The following is a 21,103-nucleotide window of genomic DNA, read 5'->3' on the forward strand; positions in this document are numbered from 1 at the left end:
TAAACGTGTCTCTTGGAGTTTTCTCTCAATAAATGCAACTCTGACTTTCTCTCTAATGCTCTCATTTCTTATTCTGTCCATTCTCGTATGTCCACACATCCACCTTAACATCCTCATCTATGCAACTCTCATCTTCTACTCATGTGCTCGAATCATAGTCCAACATTCAACTCCATGTAACATAATAGGTCTAACTACGATTTTGTACAATTTTCCTTTAAGTTTTAAAGGTACTTTACGACACATAAAACACCTGACACTCTTCTTCATTTCAACCATCCTGCTTGTATTCTATATAAGACATCTCTCAATCCCTCCATCGTTTTGCAAAAATGATCTTAAATATTTAAAGCTCTCGGTTCCGGATAACTCGTCATCTCCTATTTTAATAATTGTCTCATTACGTCTGATCCTGTCGGGAAGCTGAGAAGACGAACCTGCCAGTGTGACGTGTCTGGAAGGTTGACCGCATCCCCATGACCCGGATGGTGATCTGTCTCATGTGTTGACCAAGTCATCTGGAATCCTCGGGTCAACAATACCTGTAGACATCGATCGGGTTACCCCGGTCTCTGGTACCTCGGTGCTCGAGGCGAATCCCACAAATATATAAGCAGTCGAATAAATGACTAGCAGAATAATGACGTAAATGAGATATGAGTACAGGAACGTACCCTGGCCCCAGGGGGGCGCCCTCGGATGGATGGATGAACTGATCGAGTCGCTGCGACCCTGAATAGTAGGTGAAGGTCCACCAGGCGAGTAGCTAGCTCCGGTGGCTCGAAGCCGGACGCGATATGGATCCGCAGGATGACGCACAGTCCAACTACAGCCTCGGCTCTTAGGCCGAAATGCAACAGCAGCACGAAGGTCGAACACTCCATCGACTCGCAGGCCGGGATACAATAGTGGCATGAAGGCCGAACACGCTCTCGGCTCGCATGCCGGAATATAGGCATAGTACGATACCTGAACCCTCGGACGGCGGCGACTCGGAGGGTGACGACGCTGGACGCCGGAGGTGCTGGCTGCCAGAGGCGGCTCCGGCTGGCTGCCAGAGGCGGCGCCCACTGCAGGGTGATGTCAGTGGCTGCTGGACATGGCTGGCGTCGGCGGCAGTGAATATACCATCTGTGTACACTTCTATCGTGATGGTCGGGCACGAGGAAGCCCACGCCAGAGGAGATTTCCGACAAGAAGAGAAGCAGTGCCTCTGTTCCGGCAGGTGACGACCGACAAAGGAGGAGGACATGAGGTGTCTTCCTCGCGGCGGCCTGGATCGATGAGGAGAAGGTAAAGAAGCAGGGGTGGCCTCACTGGAGATGGCCAGCACTGGGAACACTGAAGAGAGGCGACCTCTCGGGCCAAGGTCGTGACTGCCGGCGAGAGGAGAGGGAGAGAGGAGAAGGCCGACGGCAGCAGCGGCAACAACGAACCTAGCGAGCCCCCCCTATTTCCTCCTCATGGCGGCGGTGCTGGAATGAGAAGGCCGGAGTAATGGAGGGTAGAGGAGAGGAAGAAGGGAGCGCCGGCGCCGGCGGAGAGCTTGAGAAGGAGAGAGCCTCTCCCTAGTGGCTAGCGGCGGAAAGGAGCACGAACCAGACCTCCTTTCCCTGGATGAACATTGTTATTTTAATACAACAAACCCTCACAAAGCCAAAAGACCAAACTGCCCTTTCTCCCCTTCCTTATTACATCTAAGCCATCCCCATATATCAACATCACAAGCCTCCCCTTCAAGTCTAGTCGAAGGAGGCGCAAGTCCGACTGACTAGACCAAGTCCCAAAACAGAATCTCTGCAGAACACGAAATCAGATCACTGTGTGTTGGGACCTTGACGTTCGCTAGAGGGGGGGTGAATAGCGTCTCACCCAAATCGTCGCTTCCTACGATTGTTAGTGCACAGCGGAAACAAAAATACTAACAAACAAAAGCAAAGCTAACCCTAGAAAATAATAAATAAGAAGCAAACCCAATGACACGTTGTTTAACGTGGTTCGGAGATGAAGCTCCTACTCCACGGCTGTCCGTAAGGTGGACGATCCCGATCCGTCGGTGGATGACTCCCCGGAAAACCTCCGGCTAGCTCGTGTAGCTCCTTGTGGGTGGAGAAACCTCGCCACAACCTTGCACGCTAGATCACTTGGGCACTAGGAGACTCTAATTAGGGTTAACCACCACTAATTTCGTCAACTTCAACCAAACTTCCAATGCTTGGTTATATATGTCACGGGTTAGAAAACCCCGCCTACCAGTCGACTGCCAAAACATGCAGTCGACTGCCCTTCGTGGAAATTCGACCGTTGCAGCCCAACGGCTCGATACCAACCCTCTGTCCGCTACTAGTCGACTACACCAGTCGACTGATGAAACCACCAGTCGACTGCTACAGTACTGCTACAGTAACGCTACAGTAAACCCTAATTTTGGGATTTTACCCCGAGTACATTCACTCAGCACTCGTTCTCGCCCGACCAACCTAGACCTAGCCTTCTAGCCTCCTCCATCAGCCTTGCGTCCCTCGGATGCCTCCCCATCCTTCACGTCTTGCCTTTTGGAGCTTCCATTGGCATTGCCATTGTTGTCGGGTCTTCCTTTGCCAAGAGGTCGCGCCTCCGGGACTTTATCCATTGCCAAGTCACACTTGGACTTACGTTGCCAAGACTACATGCTTGGACTTACACCGCCAAGACTCATCCTTGAACTTTCCTCCTTTGCCAAGATCACACTTGGACTTACGTTGCAAAGACTACATGCTTGAACTTACACCGCCAAGACTCACCATTGGACTTTCCTTGTTGTACCTGTATCCTGCACACTCACAATGCATATCAAATACAACAATAAACCTAACTTAAACCTTTGCCCAAACATCAAAACCTAGGGTACCCAGATTGCTCCAACACTGTGCTCCTCTTATCACGTCGAACGAGTAGTTATGGTGATGCAAAGCAAGTGACTCAGGTAGTAGCAAGCAAGCGACGATAAATAGTGTGATCCGGGCAACAAAGATAGTGCTAATCGGACAGAAAGGCGGGAGATCAGGTCGAGCGCGCGATCGAGAAGGTGTCGATCAGGTAACTGAAAAAATGCGCATCGAGTAATTCGAGAGCGCGTCGTGCGGGGGATGGTAACAATACCGAGCGAACTACAAGAAATGATGCCAAGTCGGCCCCTGGATCGATGTCGAGCGTCAAGCCAGCGATGAGCGAAATGATAGTAGATCGAGCGACACGCGAGATGCCGAGCAGACTAAGCGACCGAGTGATGGCAAGCGCGCGCCCTAGTTCAAGCGTGCAGGCGAACGGACAGCCAAGCGGTATCGATAAGATGGCTATGAGAGTGCTGACTGAGCGACTCAGAGAATGACCAATCGGGCGATCATAAAATGCTAGCCAGTCAATCGAGTAGCATTGAGTGGGCGATGCCGAATGGGCTCATAACAAGTGAACTGCCCTGGAGCGCAACCCGTGAGTCGGCGGCGCATGGAAGCGAAAGTCGTGAGCCGAACATGCACAGAGCCTATGAGATATTTTGGTCTGCGCCCAGCGGAGATACTCTTGTCTGTGACCATCGGTGATAGCTCGACCCCGAACGGGGGAGATAAGATGACCCGATATGATCCGTGACCCGTGAAAACTACGCGACCCCGAACGGGGGAGATAAATGCTCATGAAGACTGCTCGGCCCCGAACGGGGGAAATAGGATATCTGAAGGCTGGTCCGAGACCAGTGATGCCCGCTCGACCCCTAACGGGGAAGATATATGATATGATAAGCTGGTCCGAGACCAGTGATGACAACTCGACCCCGAACAGGGGAGAAAGAATATCCGAAGCTGGTCTGAGACCAGTGACGACCACTCGACCCCGAACAGAGGAGATAGAATATCCAAGGCTGATCCGAGACCAGTGGCGACCGCTCGACCCCGAACGGGGGAGATATATGATATGATAAGCTGGTCCGAGACCAGTGAAGACAACTCGACCCCGAACGGGGGAGAAAGAATATCCGAAACTGGTCCGAGACCAGTGACGACCACTCGACCCCGAACGGGGGAGATAGAATATCCAAGGCTGATCCGAGACCAGTGGCGACCGCTCGACCCCGAACGGGGGAGACATATGATATGATAAGCTGGTCCGAGACCAGTGAAGACAACTCGACCCCGAACGGGGGAGAAAGAATATCCGAAGCTGGTCCGAGACCAGTGACGACCACTCGACCCCGAACGGGGGAGATAGAATATCCAAGGCTGATCCGAGACCAGTGGCGACCGCTCGACCCCGAACGGGGGAGATATATGATATGATAAGCTGGTCCGAGACCAGTGAAGACAACTCGACCCCGAACGGGGGAGAAAGAATATCCGAAACTAGTCCGAGACCAGTGACGACCACTCGACCCCGAACAGGGGAGATAGAATATCCAAGGCTGATCCGAGACCAGTGGCGACTGCTCGACCCCGAACGGGGGAGATAAGAAATATGATGCGCTGATAAGCTAGCCCGAGACCAGTGAAGACCACTCGACCCCGAACGAGGGAGATAAAAATAACCGAAGAACTGGTCATGAAGACGGGGGTTTAACGTCGCCGCTCGACGGTCTTCAAGCTGGGGTTTTTATAGTCGTCGGTTCGACTCTAGAGTTTAACGTCGCCGCTCGACGGTCTTCAAGACGGGGTTTTTATAGTCGCCGGTTCGACTCTAGAGTTTAACGTCACCGCTCGACGGTCTTCAAGCCGGGGTTTTAATAATCGCCGGTTCGACTATAGAGTTTAACGTCGCCGCTCGGCGGTCTTCAAGCCAGAGTTTTTATAGTCGCCGGTTCAACTCTAGAGTTTAACGTCGCCGCTCGACGGTCTTCAAGCCTAGTCGCCGGTTCGACTCTAGAGTTTAACGTCGTCGCTCGATAGTCTTCAAGCCGGGGTTTTTATAGTCGTCGGTTCAACTCTAGAGTTTAACGTCGCCGCTCGACGGTCTTCAAGCCGGGGTTTTTATAGTCGTCGGTTCGACTCTAGAGTTTAACGTCGCCGCTCGACGGTCTTCAACAATGAGCTTGTAGCTCGGATAATATACGCCCGGCCTATCGGCACAGGGTCTTCGACATCGAGCCGGTGACTCGGATAATATACGCCCGACCGATCGGCACGGGACCTTCGACATAGAGCCGGCGGCTCGGATAATATACGCCCGGTCGATCGGCACGGGGCCTTCGACATTGAGCCGGTGGCTCAGATAATATACGCCCGGCCGATCGGCACGAGGCCTTCGACATCGAGCCGGTAGCTTGGATAATATACTCCCGACCGATCGGCACGGGGCCTTCGACATCGAGCCAGTGACTCGGATAATATACGCCCGGCCGATCGACACGGGGCCTTCGACATCGAGCCGGTGGCTCGGATAATATACGCCTGGCCGATCGGCACGGGGCCTTCGACATCGAGCCGGTGGCTCGGATAATATACGCCCGGCTGATCAGCATGGGGGTTTTCGACATCGAGCCGGTGGCTCGGATAATATACGCGCCGGTCGATCGGCACGAGGCATTCGACATCGAGCCGGTGGCTCGGATAATATACGCCCAGTCGATCGGCACGAGGCCTTCGACATCGAGCCAGTGGCTCGGATAATATACGCTCGACCGATCTGCATGGGATTTTCGACATCGAGCCGGTGGCTCGGACATGATGGAAACCCGGCCGATCGGCACGGAAGTCCTCGCTCGAGAAACTATGATAAATTCTATGATCAAAGTAGAACATAACTGAAAAATTGACCTGCCGATCAACAGAGGATCTGACTCAATTTCTCGACTCCCGAATACCCGTGGAGTAAGGAGGATACAATATACTTGTCGAAACCCATCAAAGTCATGAGTATGGCGGAACTTTCCGAGTCATCTGTCTTCACATTCTAGACCAGGTGTGTTCCCACAGACGGCGCCAATTTGATCCTGTCGGGAAGCTGAGAAGACGAACCTGCCGGTGTGACGTGTCTGGAAGGTTGACCGCATCCCCATGACCCGGATGGTGATCTGTCTCTTGTGTTGACCAAGTCGCCCGGAATCCTCGGGTCAACAATACCTGTTGCCATCGACCGGGTTGCCCCGATCTCTGGTACCTCGGTGCTCGAGGCGAATCCCACAAATATATAAGCAGACGAATAAATGACTAGCAGAATAATGACGTAAATGAGATATGAGTACAGGAACGTACCCTGGCCCCGGGGGGGCGCCCTCGGATGGATGGATGAACTGATCGAGTCGCTGCGACCCTGAATAGTAGGTGAAGGTCCACCAGGCGAGTAGCTGGCTCCGGTGGCTCGAAGCCGGACGTGATATGGATCCGCAGGACGACGCACGGTCCAACTACAGGCTCGGCTCTTCGGCCAGAATGCAACAGCAGCACGAAGGTCGAACACTCCATTGGCTCGCAGGTCGGGATACAATAGCGGCACGAAGGTCGAACACGCTCTCGGCTCGCATGCCGGAATATATGCATAGTACGATACCTGAACCCTCGGACGGCGACGACTCGGAGGGTGACGACGCTGGACGCCGGAGGTGCTGGCTGCCAGAGGCGGCTGTGGCCGGAGGCGGCGCCCACTGCAGGGTGATGTCAGCGGCTACTGGACATGGCTGGCGTCGGCGGCAGTGAATATACCATCTGTGTACACTTCTATCATGCTGGTCGGGCACGAGGAAGCCCACGACGGAGGAGATTTCCAGCAAGAAGAGAAGCAGTGCCTCTGTTCCAGCAGGTGACGACCGACAAAGGAGGGGGACATGAGGTGTCTTCCTCGTGACGGCCTGGATCGACGAGGAGAAGGTAAAGAAGCAGGGGTGGCCTCGCTGGAGATGGCCAGCGCTGGGAACACTGAAGAGAGGCGACCTCTCGGGCCAAGGTCGTGACTGCCGGCGAGAGGAGAGGGAGAGAGGAGAAGGCCGACGGCGACAGCGGCAACAACGAACCTAGCGAGCCGCCCTCCCCTATTTCCTCCTCATGGCGGCGGCGCTGGAATGAGAAGGCCGGAGTAATGGAGGGTGGAGGAGAGGAAGAAGGGAGCGCCGGCGGCTTCGTCGGCGCCGCCGGAGAGCTTGAGAAGGAGAGAGCCTCTCCCTAGTGGCTGGCGGCGGAAAGGAGCACGAACCAGACCTCCTTTCCCTGGATGAACAGTGTCATTTTAATACAACAAACCCTCACAAAGCCAAAAGACCAAACTGCCCTTTCTCCCCTTCCTTATTACATCTAAGACATCCCCATATATCCGCATCAACGTCTAATATTGCTAAACTTAAATTTCATATATTTTGTCTTTATTCTATTAAGTCTAAGACCTCTCCCTTTTAGTGATTCTTGCCAAGATTCTAGTTTAGCATTTATTCTTTCATGTGTTTCATCTACCAAAATAATATCATCTGCAAATAACATGCATCACGGTACAATGTCTCGAATGTGTGCAGTGAGTTCGTCCATAATTAGTGTAAAAAGATAGAGACTTAGAGCTAATCCTTGATGATCCTGTCCGAGTGCTAAGTCGATGGACGCTGGGATAAAGTTACTGTCGATAGTTCGTGTTTACATAACAAAGGTATAACTCTCATCACAACTAGTATACAGTTTCTTTCGCATAGATCTTCTGAAAAAGATCTTATTATTTATTCCGCTACACTTGTGCTGTTTTACGCTCGATATCTTTACAATTTTATCTATTTCAATCTAGCGTGATACGACGAAGGCTGAATATCATAACTTAGTTCAAAATAATACTTGGACTTTGGTTCTAGTCGATAGAAAATTTTTATAGGACAAATAAGATGAGTAGAGAGTTGGATAAAAAATAATTAAATAAATAAATAATTAATTGTGTAGTCTCTATCCCTAGGACTTCATCAGTGAGCCGATAGGTAATCTCCCTGCCCGAAGCCGAACCCATTTCACCCGTAAGCTTTCCTACCGCCATGACTTCCAGTATCAAGGACGGCGACAACAAGATTCTGAGCTACCACGACGTCGTCCTCCGCCGATCTGACCTCGGCATCCTCCGCGGCCCCCATTACCTCAACGACCGCCTCATCGAGTTCTACTTCGCCCACCTCGCTTCCTCCTCCGGTTCCTCCGGAGCCGTCTTCCTCGTCCCACCTTCCATTTCCTTCTGGCTCGCCAACTGCTCCGACTCCCAATCTCTCCGTGAGTTCGCAGATCCCCTCCGCCTCCCCGATCGCTCCCTTGTCCTCTTCACCGTCAACGACAACCTCGACGTCGACGTCGCTGAGGGCGGTTCGCACTGGAGTCTTCTCGTCTACTGCCGGGAGACCAGCGAGTTCGTGCACCACGATAGTTGCTCCGGCATAAACCTCTGCCATGCACAACGGCTCTTCCGCGCCGTTAGTGGATTTGTGGGTGCTAGCGAACCCCCTCAGTTTGTCGAGGGTTTCACTCCGCAGCAGACCAACGGGTACGACTGTGGGCTGTATGTTCTGGCGATTTCCGAGGTGGTATGCAATTGGTTTGTGGCCGGCGGAAGGGGGTGCGCGAAGAGGGATGAAAGGTGGTTCACTGCAGTTGACAAGGAAGTGGATGCGGTTGCCGTTAAAAAACTGAGGGGAGAAGTGTTGAAGCTTATTTTGAGCTTGATGGAGAACAAATGACGGGTAAACTATTCAACTGGTTTTTTTTTTTTTTCTTTTCTTCGAATTCAGTTTTTTTTTTTTTTCTTGCTTTTCTTAAACTTGTTCGATTCACATTTCTCAAATGAATTTCCGATGGAAAGAAACTGACAATAATTTCCTGGAAATAATAAGCATCTAAAAGTAGGAGTGTATCATCAGTGGATTAGATGCTGCTGGTTTATGTTTGCTTTCTTTATCTCCTCACTATGTGAAATGTTCATTTCTCATGTAACAATACTATTTCGAAATCTATATACAATTTGGATGAGTAGATGCCCAGAACAATGCTTGTGGAATGTAGATTAGACAGAACTCTGTTTTGATGTGATAGTCCAGAGGTAGATTACTATGATCAGGTTTTTAAGTACTATTTTAGTTGCATATTTCATAGATGCACTTTATTTTGCTTATTGTCAACGAACATATTGTCATGTGTATGCCCAATCCTGCACTTTTTTTGTTGAGAATTTGGCATCCAGAATGGTTGATGCGGCTCCAAGATTTGGAAAATAAAACATTGATGGCCGTTTCTCAAGCAAATTTAACAGAAGTAGAAGGCAAGAATGTAAGAGAACAAGATGAATGCATTTTCAATATGTATATCCTAACTCCTATGCAACTTAGATGTAAGAGAGGTGAAAAAAAAAGAACGCAACCTAGAGAAACGGAAAGTCCTAGTTTGGCATCAACTCAACAGAAAATATAACTTGTAGGCATGAGGGACCTGAGATACGGTCTAGGTGTTACTATAACCTCTTATGCTCATAGCGACTATCTTTCTTTCTTAACTTGGTCATATAGCTAAGAACTGTATTTTATTCTTTCTCACGGCAACAAATGAAACCTATAGAAACTGAAAGTTCGCCCAACAGAAAATATAACTTGTAGGCATGAGGGACCTGAGATACAGTCTAGGTGTTACTATAACCTCTTAGGCTCATAGCGACTATCTTTCTTTCTTTCTTAACTTGGTCATATAGCTAAGAACTGTATTTTATTCTTTCTCACGACAACAAATGAAATCTAAAAAGGAAAAAGGAGAAAACAAATGAAACCTATAGAAACTGAAAGTTCCTAGTGCGGAACTTGACAACAAATGAAACCTAGAGAGAGAAAAAGGAAAAAACAAATGAAACCTACAGAAACTGAAAGTTCCTAGTGTGGAATTGACTTTTAAACCAGTCTAGAGCTGCTCTACAACAACACTTGGTAACTCGAAGAATGCTCCTAGAAATCAAATAATTCTTGGCAAGCTTGAAGAATTTTAATCATAATTCTTGATTGCTGTTTGAGAACATTGTACAATGCTAGTAGACAATGAAACTTGTAAATATGAGGGTTCTGAAAAATGCCCTAAGTAGTACTTTGTATTATCTCTGCTGCATGTAGTCCAACATCTTTCTTTCTAAATTTTGTCCTATAGCAAACCACATGGAAGAGGGGATAAGATATTACTGAGTCAAGACTTGAAATTGATATTGAATGGCATTGGCACCATTAAGTTTCCTAGAATCTCAAGCCTTGCTGGTTGGCATGGCATTGAGACACAGAATGGCGTTGACACCAACACCACACTGGCGATCCATCCTCCTCGCTGACTCTCCTCCACCTACCAGTGGCAATCGTGATTCTCCTCGCGCTTCCAGACTACAGTTCTGCTCATGAGTCTCGCAATTGGAATAATTGTCAACACTGCAATCTCCTATCTCCTTGTAGTTTTGGATCACAATTCTACCCACAGGGAGAATTACCCTCTGGAATTGTTGTTGGCTTGGTGATTTCCTCTTGATTTCGGACCATGATTTTGATCCATGTTCTGTGATCTCCTTGAGATTTTATTCCATGTGCTAATATTCTTCGTCTTCAATCCCTCATTGCCTTGCGATTCCTGACCACCTTTCTTGTGTGAATTATAGCACAGCACTCACTATAGCTTATCCCTGTCTTCAAAAGCTTGGCCTCGCATTCTAACAATGGCATCCAGGTAAGCTCCTCTTCTTTCTACTTATTGGAGTGACTGACACCATATAGTAGGCACGAGTAAAGTGACACTAAATTGTCTTGTTTTGATTGGGGTTTGCAACCCCAACTCTGAACAAGACTAAGCCTTTGTAGCCACTGTAGTTAACATTTTCTATTTCTTTTGTCAGTACTGCAAGCCTCTAATATATTAGGTTTGCATCAAACATATGACATGGTCAGATGACAGCGAATTTAGAGCTCAAACTGAGGTCAGATGGTAGTCATACTTAGGATCATTGTCAGGGATTCAGATAGAAGTTGTCAATTGATTGGGTCCTTTGTGCAATTTGCAGTGACAGCTATCCTATTTACACTGAATCTGTTGCAATTAAAGAAGTCTTGATAGCTAAAGTTAGAGGGATCAAGCAGCTTACCTTCACACGGTGTGTAACTCTAGCAAGTTGATATTTTGTAGAGAGTAGATTTGCCATGGATCATTGCATCACCAGCAAGAATTTTACCTATTTCTGTCTTTCATTTCATTCAAAGAAGGATAAGGCAACTAAGCTGTGGACTGGTTTGTTGACTGATTTGGCTTGTATGTAACATGCTAGGTGGCCTGCACAACTTCAGTTAGGGTCAGTCCTTCAGTTTTTGCTGTAGTCTGTTTCAACTAGGCTTTTACTGACATGTTGGATAGACGAAGATCATCTATCCACTAAAACATGACTCAAGGAAATATGTCCAGAATGCTTGTGATAGCCATAAATTTAAGCTTTCTTTAGTTAATTGTTATCTAAGCTTGTTTCCGAATTTCTTTGTACTATGGATTGTAATTCTGGAACAACCATTTTGATTGTATTCAACCTGTACCTGTAAAATTTCCCCCTAACATTTTCCCGTCAATTATCCTCGTTCGTTTTCTTCTCTTCTACTATTGTACAGGTGCTTATGAGATCTGCTAAGTCATGGTTTGGATTTTGTGACGAGGAGTATCTTAATAAACAGTGTTTCTCTACTGTGCAAATGAAAAAACCCACTGATGATTGATCGAGGAATCCAGATAGAATATTTGCGCAGATGATTTTTACATGTATTACAGACCCTTGAAATCGTTACAGATTTGTGGCTGCAGTTCGTTTACCAGTTTAAACCCATTACATGATTTTGATAAAAATGTTTATGTACATCTGAACATATAAAGTTTCATGAAGGAACAAGTTTTGATGTGTAACCAGATTCAGACTGTACTCTGACCTGGTCTATTTCCTGTTGTATTTTTCTTCATCTCCCTTCTAATTGTTGAAACATCCTCCCATCTCTCAGCTGAAGCATGCATGTTTGACAATGCAATGAAGTCTCCACAATCACCACTACCCCTCCTTGCCGATCTCTTCTCCCACTGCAGCAGAATCTTCCCAACTTCCTCGCCGAGTTCTTCATGGCCGTGGATTCTGCACGCCCCCAGCAAAGCCCTCCATAGGATAACGTCTGGCTCCACCGGCATTGCCTTCACGAACTCATACGCTTCCCTCACCATCCCGGCTCGCCCAAGGAGGTCCACCATGCAACCGTAGTGCTTCATGCACGGATCAACGTTGAATCTGCTCTTCATGACGTCGAACAGGCGGAGGCCTTCGTTTACGAGCCCGCGATGGACGCAGGCGAATAGCAAACCAGTGAAGGTGGCTGCGTTGGGCCAAAAACCTGCCTTCACCATCTCCTCCATCAGCCGCAATCCTGTCTTTCCCTTCCCGTGGATGGCAAGCCCACCTATCATCGCGCTCCATGTCAAAACGTTTCTGCTAGTCATATCGTCGAACACTTTGGATGCACTGGTAAGGGATCCGCATTTGCAGTACATGTCCACTAAACCAGTGCCGGTGAACACACAATCTTCGAAACGCGCAGCAGCCTTGTAGATGTACCCATGCGCCGTGCTGCCCAAGGCCAGATCACCAAGCTGAGAACAAGCGGAGAGCAAAACGATCGCTGTCCTCTCTGTGATGCGCAAGCCATGTCGCAGCATCTCATCGAACACGGACACCGCCTCCTCCGCGCGGTCATTGAGGCAGAAGCCGGTCATCAGAGCGTTCCAAGTCACACTATATTTCTCGTAGTCATTTCGTCGAACACTTGCCGCGCCGCGTCGACGTCCCCACAGCTCGCGTAGAAGTGGACCGCAGTGGTGCTGACGACGACGTCGGACGTGAACCCGGACTTGGCGATGCGCGCCTGGACTTGCGTCCCTTCGAGAAGAGCGTTCAATTGAGCGCATGAGCTGAGGGCGCAAGTGTAGGCGAAGCGATCAAGCGTGACGAGGCCGCTTTTGTTTTGGTGGGAGAAGAGGGCCAGAGCGTCTTCTGGGCGGATGCAACGGAGCATGGCGTTGGACGCTAACGCAGAGCTGCAATGGTGATGGTGGAAGATGAGACGAACGTGGCCATCCCCGCCGGTCACGGCGTGGTAACGCTCGACCAGTTTGGCGACGGCGGACGGCTGAGCAAGGAGAGCGTTTACGATCAGCTGGGCGTGGATCTGTTTCACCTGCTCGATGGCGGAGCAAAATTGTAAGAGAGCCGAGCATCGCGCTCGCGGAAGAGCGAGGAGCATGCAGCCGTCAGACGTGCAACAATTCTTGGTTGCCGGTCGATCGTACGGTCAATGCTAAAATTATTCATATCAATTTCTTTATCATTTCTATAAAATTTAAAATAATCCATATAATTTATTAAATTTAAATAATTATTTTTTTATTACATATTATATCAACTATCCTAAAATTTTTATTTTTTTATTTTTTATTATTTTTTCTCTCTTTCACATTTTTATTATTTTTCTCACTCCCTAAATAATATCAACTTTTTATTACCTAATATATTCCTTTGATTTTTTGTTTCTATTCATAAAATTTAAATTTAAGGAATGGATAAAATAATTGTTGATTTTATTATTTTTATTTAGATAAAAGTAGTCATATTTAATATAATAGGGATTAATATGGGTTATAATGAGTGGACTCAGGGGATAATGTGACAGTTATAGTTAAGATGACGGGACGGTCAAAATCATGGCGTAGTGGTCAAAGTCGAGAAAGGAGAACATCTCCTCACCTATCTATGATTGGTCGCCCAGATCCAATCGAGTTATAGGCTAGTCGGGCGAGTAGTAGTCGACCAACCTTTAAGTCGATCGAACGTATATACCCTAGTACTCCACTTAAAAGATAAGATGCCCGGTCGCTCAATAGCCAATCGAGGTTTTGAAGCAGTCGGCCTCCTAGGTCGGCCGGGATGTCTTAACCATCTTAGCCATAGTGTTGGTTAGAGTATAGGTTGACCTCCTTGAGAATCGTGAATTCCTCCATGCACGCCTGGTCGGTCAGCTTGAAAGTATTTATCTTCATATCGCTACTTGGATGGATTTCTAGCAAATCGTAAGTTGTCAGATGAAGGTCTCACGGGACATCATATTATTTCTCAAACGGATTCCTAACATGAACAGGACATTACATTATTCTCCGAACGAAGGTCTCAATGTTCTACAGAACATAACTGAGCGGCTCAATGCCTAGACAAGTATAAAGGTGGTCGGCCTCACGGGACAGCCAAGATACATGCAATGCAATACATGACAAAGCAGACTATACAGAATATGATCGAACAGCTCAATAGAGACAACTGGCCTTAAGGACCGGCCAAGATATACTTAGCATACAACATCATAATAATCTGTCAAAATAACAACTATGTATCAGAGAATATTCTTCTGAAAACTTTTGTGGGACCATCTTGTTTCCTATCACTTGGCCAATAACATATTCCACAAAGCCTTAACAATGACCCAAACTAAAAATAACAAAAGATGTATACATATGAGTAAAGGGAAGATTCCTAAGATAATTATGACATATCACCCAGGAATTGTACCTTTACCTTTACGACTTTACCTAACAAACTTTGACACACCACGTCACCTCATGATTCAGGAGGTTGTGTGAGGTGGTAGATAAATGGGGAGTCCTCTCCATGGCAAAGGTATGTTCTCTGAACATCTGCAACTCACTCTTGTGCATGTTCTTATTGTTCTTCATCCACTCGTTCAGACAGAGACTAATTTGAACATCGGAGGGCCTTTGCCAGGGACTCCCCTCCCTGGTTTCAAAGCGTTGACATTTTGTTGGCTCGACTTCGTGTGTGCAGGAGAAAAAGGGAAGCTTTGTCGTGGAGTGGAGAAACTACTACCAGTCAATAGTCAAGTCCCCTGTGCCAACGTTCTATCTTTGTACCTTTCAGACAAGATCAGATATTAAAATATCTCACAGTTATGCTTAAAATAGATAATCAGGTAAACGACATAAAAAATATCATTCCGCTCTTATGAACATCAAAATATTTAAAATTTGTCTAAAGCCGACATAAAACACGTTTAAAAAAATATGGAACTGCCATATTAATCCTATAAGGATCTCCCTTTGTATGCCATCATATAGAGGGAGATTCAATAGGTATATATATTAATCCTATACGTATACCATCCATCACACCATAGGGAAGGCATAAATCAAGCTAAATGTGACAAAAGGTGATCTATTTGTCCCAACGCCTTTGTTAATTTATCCATAAGTCAATACGAAGAAGATAAATTATAGATGACTACTAGTCATTAGTACAATGACTAAGACATATAGGAAAACATGTTCAAACATGTCGAATTTCGACATTAAAATCTAATATGATAATATTATATGTCTTAACCATCGAGTCATTATGAGGGGACGACACAAAGCCAGCTAAAGCTGCTAATGAATGACGACATCATAAATAGGATGAAGACCTTAATCAATATCAATGATTTTTTTTAATAACAAAATTAAAAATTATGATAGGTTAAATTTATAATCAATATTTAGTAGGATATAAATGATCTACACGGTGAGTAAATTATTTAGCTCAGTTGAAGCTTCAGATAACAGTTTAATCATGCAAATGCCACCATGATGCTCTAGATTTGCAACCAACTTCCACATTTTTAAGAAACAACAACTAAGCTAAGTTTTATTCCACTAGATGAGATTGATTATACAGATTATTTTATACTATTAAATTCTATCTCATACTATATTATCATCTATATTTAAATAATTTTTTTCTTATTTTATTATTATTACTAATCAATTCTTTTTTATCTTCCTCTTCCTCGTTAGATGTGCGTACTTATCATAATTTTACATTGTTTAGAGCATCCACATCAGCTTCCCTATCCAAGATTTATAATTTAGGATAAAAAGTTACTTTATTAAATTTAGATATCTACTTTTTGTTAGACCCCGTAGTTATTTTGATGTGATCAACCAAGTTGGTTAGGTCCTGCTTTATGTTTGATCTCTGTGTCTGAGTGTGTAGGAGCTTAGGAGCGCAAGAAGTCGAGCGGAAGACGCAGCTAGCGAGAAGGACGACACGGAAAGGGAGTCGATGGGCTCGGTGCGTCCAAAGGACGAGAGAGCTGCGGAAGAGTACACCGGTGGGCGAGAAGAACGTGCGCGGCGTTCAAGGGACGTTAAGCCGAGGAGGAAGGCTGTTCGAGGAGAAGGTCGGAAACTGGGTTCGGGTGAGCCCTATTTCGATTGGCTGGAATCACCCAAAAGGACGGAACTTCAAAAGTTGAAGCAAAGAAGAAAATGAGCTGGAAAGGCAGCTCAAGGCGCCTTCATCATGGCTTGAAGGCGCCTTCAAGGCTTGATGAAGGCGCCTTCATCCCGGTCAAAATGTCCGTTGTCGATCGGATAAAGTTTTATCTGTTCACTCGACCTGAGGCGCCTTGGACCTCAGTTGGAGGCGCCTTAGACCTACGGGATAGACTTTCCAGGGACTATAAAAGGACCCCTGGACCTAGGAATTAATCATCAATTGAGTATTCAATTCTGTAACCAATTCCTAGCAGCTTGTGAGCTTTCTCAGTGTGTAAAAAGGCTTCTCCGCCTACAGTAAAGGAGACTTTCTTAGTATGCTCTTTTCACCGCCTTGGATTAACAACCTTCTTGGTTGTAACCAAGTTAATCGCTGTCTCCCTTTTTCCTTTTTGTTTTATTCTTATTATAGTTGCTTTTACTTTGAGTTGAATGTTCTTGAGGAAGGTATACTTTTTTTTTTTCAGAAGCAATTCACCCTCCTCTTGTCGGCCTCCGCTGCACCTACACTTTTAAATACATCATATATCAGCTTTCCTATTTTTTCTCTCTCTTTTATAATGTTTAGGGAATGGAAACAATTCCCTAAATTTAGATAAATACTGTTCATAAATGCATAATTTAGGGAATGGATAGGGTAGTCGATGTAAAGATTTTTTAGCTACCCTATCCAAAATTTAAGATAAAATCTTTAAATAGGGTATTTGATGTAAATGCTCTTAACTACACCATCTAAATTTATGTCCATACTATCTTAATTATAGGGGTGAGAAAATACTAAAATTTTGGTATACCGCACCAAAAGTTATCGAACTATACTTATTTAATGGTATACAAAAAATTTCAATATAATATAATATCATACCAAAATTTTCAGTATAACTATACAATTTCTATCAAAATTATTAGTATATCATACCAATACTGATATTTGATATATCAAAATTTTTGTACGGTATATGTATGAATTCTGTTATATCAAATTTTGGTACGATATACGGTTTAAATTTTGATATACCTTACCGAACCACCCTAACTTAAACATGTTTTCCAAAGTTTTCCCCTTATGCAACTCCGACTTTCTTTATAATGCTCTCATTTTTTATTTTGTCCATCGTATGTCCATACATTCACCTTAACATCATCTGTTTTGTAATTCTCATTACCTGCTTATATGTTCAAGTCATAACCCAACATTCAATGTCATATAACATAGCAAGTCTAACTGTCGTTTGTAGAACTTTCTTTTAACTTTTAGAGGTACTTTACAATCACATAAAACATCTAACATGTTTGTAGAACTTTCCTTTGGCTTGCCTTGCCAAATAATTTATGTAGATTGAATTAGAATTTTATCAATCCAAGCTTGTTGTGGGTTAACTCTCCTAGGCTCGTGACCTACATGTTAGAATTTGAGGGATGTTCTAAGTCAACCGCCTTACATTCTTTTTCTATTTATTTGATAAGTATAGATTCACTATTTGAGTATATATTATATTTTGATTATCTTAAACTCATTTACTGAATATTCGTAATATAATTCATAGCATGAGAGAATTTGTGATTGGATCGCTACTAGTGATTATCTCTACATATGCAATTATAAATATATTAAAATTTTCCTAGTCGTCGAATTGATGTATTTAGGCATCATCAATTCTGTAAGACTAGCATGAGTTATACTCCTTGATTCGGTCAAGCAGCTATTTTCTCACTGGCTAGAGACATTGGGATGTCGAGAGTTAAACGTGGATGTTGGTTATGGTAAGACTCGTTGTAAGACTTCATATGGTTCTCTATATATATATAGATATGTCTGTGAAGTTCTTATTGTAGCACAAGTATAAGTTTACTTCCACTTGAGGTATACAAGTCATCTTGGTCATAGAGACTTATACTTTGACATCTTAAGCAAGCATCTCATTGAGGTGTGGACCTGGGATGATTGGATATAAGTTGAAGTGCTTGAAGGTGTTTGGATAGCCTATAGAGGATTCACCGCTCCTTGCGAGGAGACGTATACCCTATGACCATTCGTTAGGATTATTACTCAAAGTCTTTGGCCAAAGCATCACATGTTGAGAGTGTGAGACTCTTATACACATGTATGAGTAATTTGAATCTGCGAAACGAGGAAGTATTACTTTGGCTAGGTGTGACGTAGCCAGCCTAGTAGGGACAAGACACATAGACCATGTCCTGAACCAAGTGGGTATAAGACGAGTGAAAAGAACGAGGCACGAATCACTGTAGTTGCTAAAGAGTTTAGAATTAATTCTAAGATTAATTATTATTTTTCGACTAATTGGGGATCATGATGTACTACTAGGTGTCACTCATAATTGTTCTATAATTAAGTAGTTAATTATGGACGACCAAGATAAACCAAGAATCTATTGGGCCATACGCACTAACGAGTCTCTAAAAGACGTAAAAGACGTAAAAGAAGTTAAAGAATATGGTTCTTAGATCAAGAAATAAATATTTGGTTAGATCATACATAAAACAAATATGGAAATATTTGTTGCAATGGAAGCACGGATGAGCCACATCTCTTATGGAAGAGTTGGACTATATTTGGTTTAATCATGAATTAGTTATGAACCAACTTGGTTTAGTTGTGAACTAAACCAAGGGGTTAATGGACTAATTTTTGGTTAAGGGATAATGGGTTAGGTTTGAGTTTTCTAATCTAATTAATTAATGAGAACTATATATTGATATGGTTGAGAGAAAATTAGAGACATGAGATCATTAATTGACTTGTAAGATTTTTGGAAAACCTTAACCCAATTTCTCTTCTTCTCTCTCTCTCCCCTCTCTTTTTGCCGCTGCCAACAAGGGGAAGCTCTTCCCCTTGTTGTTGTGACCACTTCAAGGAAGAAATTTCTTCCTTGTGTGCTTCTCTTCCTCTTGCTCTTGATCCCTCTTCTTCGCTCATTGCTAGTAACTTCCGAAAGAGAGGTTTGCACTCAAGGAGTTGTTTTGAAGAGCTCGACATGGATATGAATAGAGGCGAGGTTCGACAACATCGCTACGATTGATGCCCTTCTCGTTACAAGTCACCCGTAAGATATACGTAGCATAAATTTACTTTCCGTAAAAATTTAATTATGCGATCATGTTTGACATGTTGTATCTTTGTATGCGTGTGGTGCGTGTGATGTAATAATTTAAGAATTATTATTATTTTATTTTCCACTGTGCATGTTTACGAAATGTATTTTAGCACACACCGTATCGGGCATATCCCAAGACTACGACTTGCGACGGGCTTGGGTCCACCCTCGACGGGCTTAGGTCAGCCCACGACGGGCTTAGGTTAGCCCACGACGGGCTTGGGTCAACCTACAACGGGCTTAGGTAGGCCCACGATGAGCTTGGGTGGACCTGCGACGAGCTTGGGTTGGCCCGCGACGGGCTTGGGTCAGCTTGTAATGGGCTTGGGTCAACCCGCGACAAGGTTGGGTCGGCCTGTGTGTTGAGAAATACATGTAAGATAAATTTTATGTTAATTTATTATTTTTTTTGTAATTTTAAAATAAAATAAGTATTTTTAATTTTTTGTTTAAATTTTTGATAAGTATGTGGATTGACCTTTCTAACTCGCAGCCTGCCTTGGATTGGGTTAGAAATTTTCTAATCCGTTAAGATGATGGATCGATTTACTCCACCACGAGCCAATTAATTTACCTTACCATATGTTGTTCCGTTTGACAACTTTATATAAAATATCCGACAATTTCTTTCACTTCAATTATCTTATTTATATTAATTTTCTCTCTAAATTATTTTATTTTATTTTATTTGATAAAAATAATCTTAAATATGACCACATAAAACATTTCGAAGGAAAAAACAAGAAAAAATGGTTTGTTGAGTGGGATGAGTTAAGTTTGGGTCCATCGGTCTATCCGTATCCGAAAATTCCCATATCTAATTATTTATCATCTCTAATTGAAGCTATATGAGATAACTCCTGATTTCGAAAGAAAAAGGAAAAAATTGTTTTGTTGAGAGTAGGGGTGTCAAAAATGAACCCGACCCGACGACCCAACCCGAGTCGACCCGAAAAAAATCGGGTTCGGGTTGGGTTGACCGGTTGACGGGTTGGCTTAAATATAGGGTTTTGTGGGTTTTTTTAGAGTTAAATCAAATTTTATTTTAAAAATTTAGATGTTTTTATGTATATTAATATCATGTTTGTATGATAATGATGGAATATTGAGATAAAAGTGAAGAATTATAGGGAAAATAGCCCAAAAAAGTCGTTTTGAATCGGATTTTCGGGTTATATGGGTCGGGTTCGGGTTGATCGGGTTGGTCGGGTTCGGGTTCGGGTTGAGGTGTTTTGGGTTGAACTCGGGTTCGGGTCGGGTTAAAAAAAAAAAAAAAAAAACTCAACCCGACCCAACCCGACCCGACCCACCCGAATTGACACCCCTAGTTGAGAGTCGGATTTGAACCCACGCCCTTTCGGACCAGAACCTTAATCTGGCGCCTTAGACCAACTCGGCCATCTCAACATGTGTATTGTTGTATAAATTGAACTATATTATTTGTAATATTACTTCTTCAGCCTGAATTATTAGATTGCAAATTTTCAAAGGGAAAAAAATGAGAAAATGTTGAGAGTGGGATTTGAACCCACGCCCTTTCGGACCAGAACCTTAATCTGGCGCCTTAGACCAACTCGGCCATCTCAACGTTATGATAAAGGAAATTTAATCTAGTTTATATTTTAAATAAACCCAATAAATGCATTTGCTGAGCCC

The 21,103-nt window shown here is 44.5% G+C and overlaps 3 protein-coding genes and 2 non-coding genes across 12 annotated transcripts; 1 reads left to right on the top strand and 4 right to left on the bottom strand.

Annotated features, from left to right (window-relative positions):
* Positions 1-7,899: 7,899 nt before the first annotated feature.
* Positions 7,900-12,084, top strand: LOC121967808 (NEDD8-specific protease 1-like). 8 transcript variants are annotated; one of them, XR_006107855.1, is made up of 4 exons: positions 7,900-8,659; positions 10,594-10,908; positions 10,993-11,082; positions 11,254-11,578. XR_006107855.1 is itself a non-coding variant. In XM_042518274.1 (2 exons), the coding sequence occupies exon 1, from the start codon at positions 7,967-7,969 to the stop codon at positions 8,654-8,656; it is 690 nt and encodes a 229-aa protein (XP_042374208.1). In that variant the 5' UTR covers positions 7,900-7,966; the 3' UTR covers positions 8,657-8,659; positions 11,966-12,084. The 8 variants fall into 8 exon arrangements, 4 of the variants coding, with proteins under 4 accessions (XP_042374208.1, XP_042374205.1, XP_042374207.1 ...); XR_006107854.1 differs by having other exon boundaries at positions 10,594-10,661; positions 10,828-10,908; positions 10,993-11,578; XR_006107853.1 differs by having other exon boundaries at positions 10,993-11,578.
* On the bottom strand, positions 11,880-12,725 carry LOC122055246 (pentatricopeptide repeat-containing protein At3g18970-like). The gene has a single exon (XM_042616614.1). It carries the CDS (start codon positions 12,723-12,725, stop codon positions 11,880-11,882), a length of 846 nt encoding a protein of 281 aa, XP_042472548.1.
* A 14-nt stretch (positions 12,726-12,739) lies between these two features.
* On the bottom strand, positions 12,740-13,252 carry LOC122055247 (pentatricopeptide repeat-containing protein At3g26630, chloroplastic-like). The gene has a single exon (XM_042616615.1). It carries the CDS (start codon positions 13,250-13,252, stop codon positions 12,740-12,742), a length of 513 nt encoding a protein of 170 aa, XP_042472549.1.
* Positions 13,253-20,773: 7,521 nt separating this feature from the next.
* Positions 20,774-20,854, bottom strand: TRNAL-AAG. The gene has a single exon. It is a non-coding gene; the product is annotated as a tRNA-Leu (tRNA).
* Positions 20,855-20,954: 100 nt separating this feature from the next.
* TRNAL-AAG lies at positions 20,955-21,035 on the bottom strand. The gene has a single exon. It is a non-coding gene; the product is annotated as a tRNA-Leu (tRNA).
* Positions 21,036-21,103: the final 68 nt, after the last annotated feature.

The sequence above is a fragment of the Zingiber officinale genome, chromosome 3B (assembly GCF_018446385.1).
Source record: "Zingiber officinale cultivar Zhangliang chromosome 3B, Zo_v1.1, whole genome shotgun sequence".
In the NCBI taxonomy this organism is placed as follows: domain Eukaryota; kingdom Viridiplantae; phylum Streptophyta; class Magnoliopsida; order Zingiberales; family Zingiberaceae; genus Zingiber; species Zingiber officinale.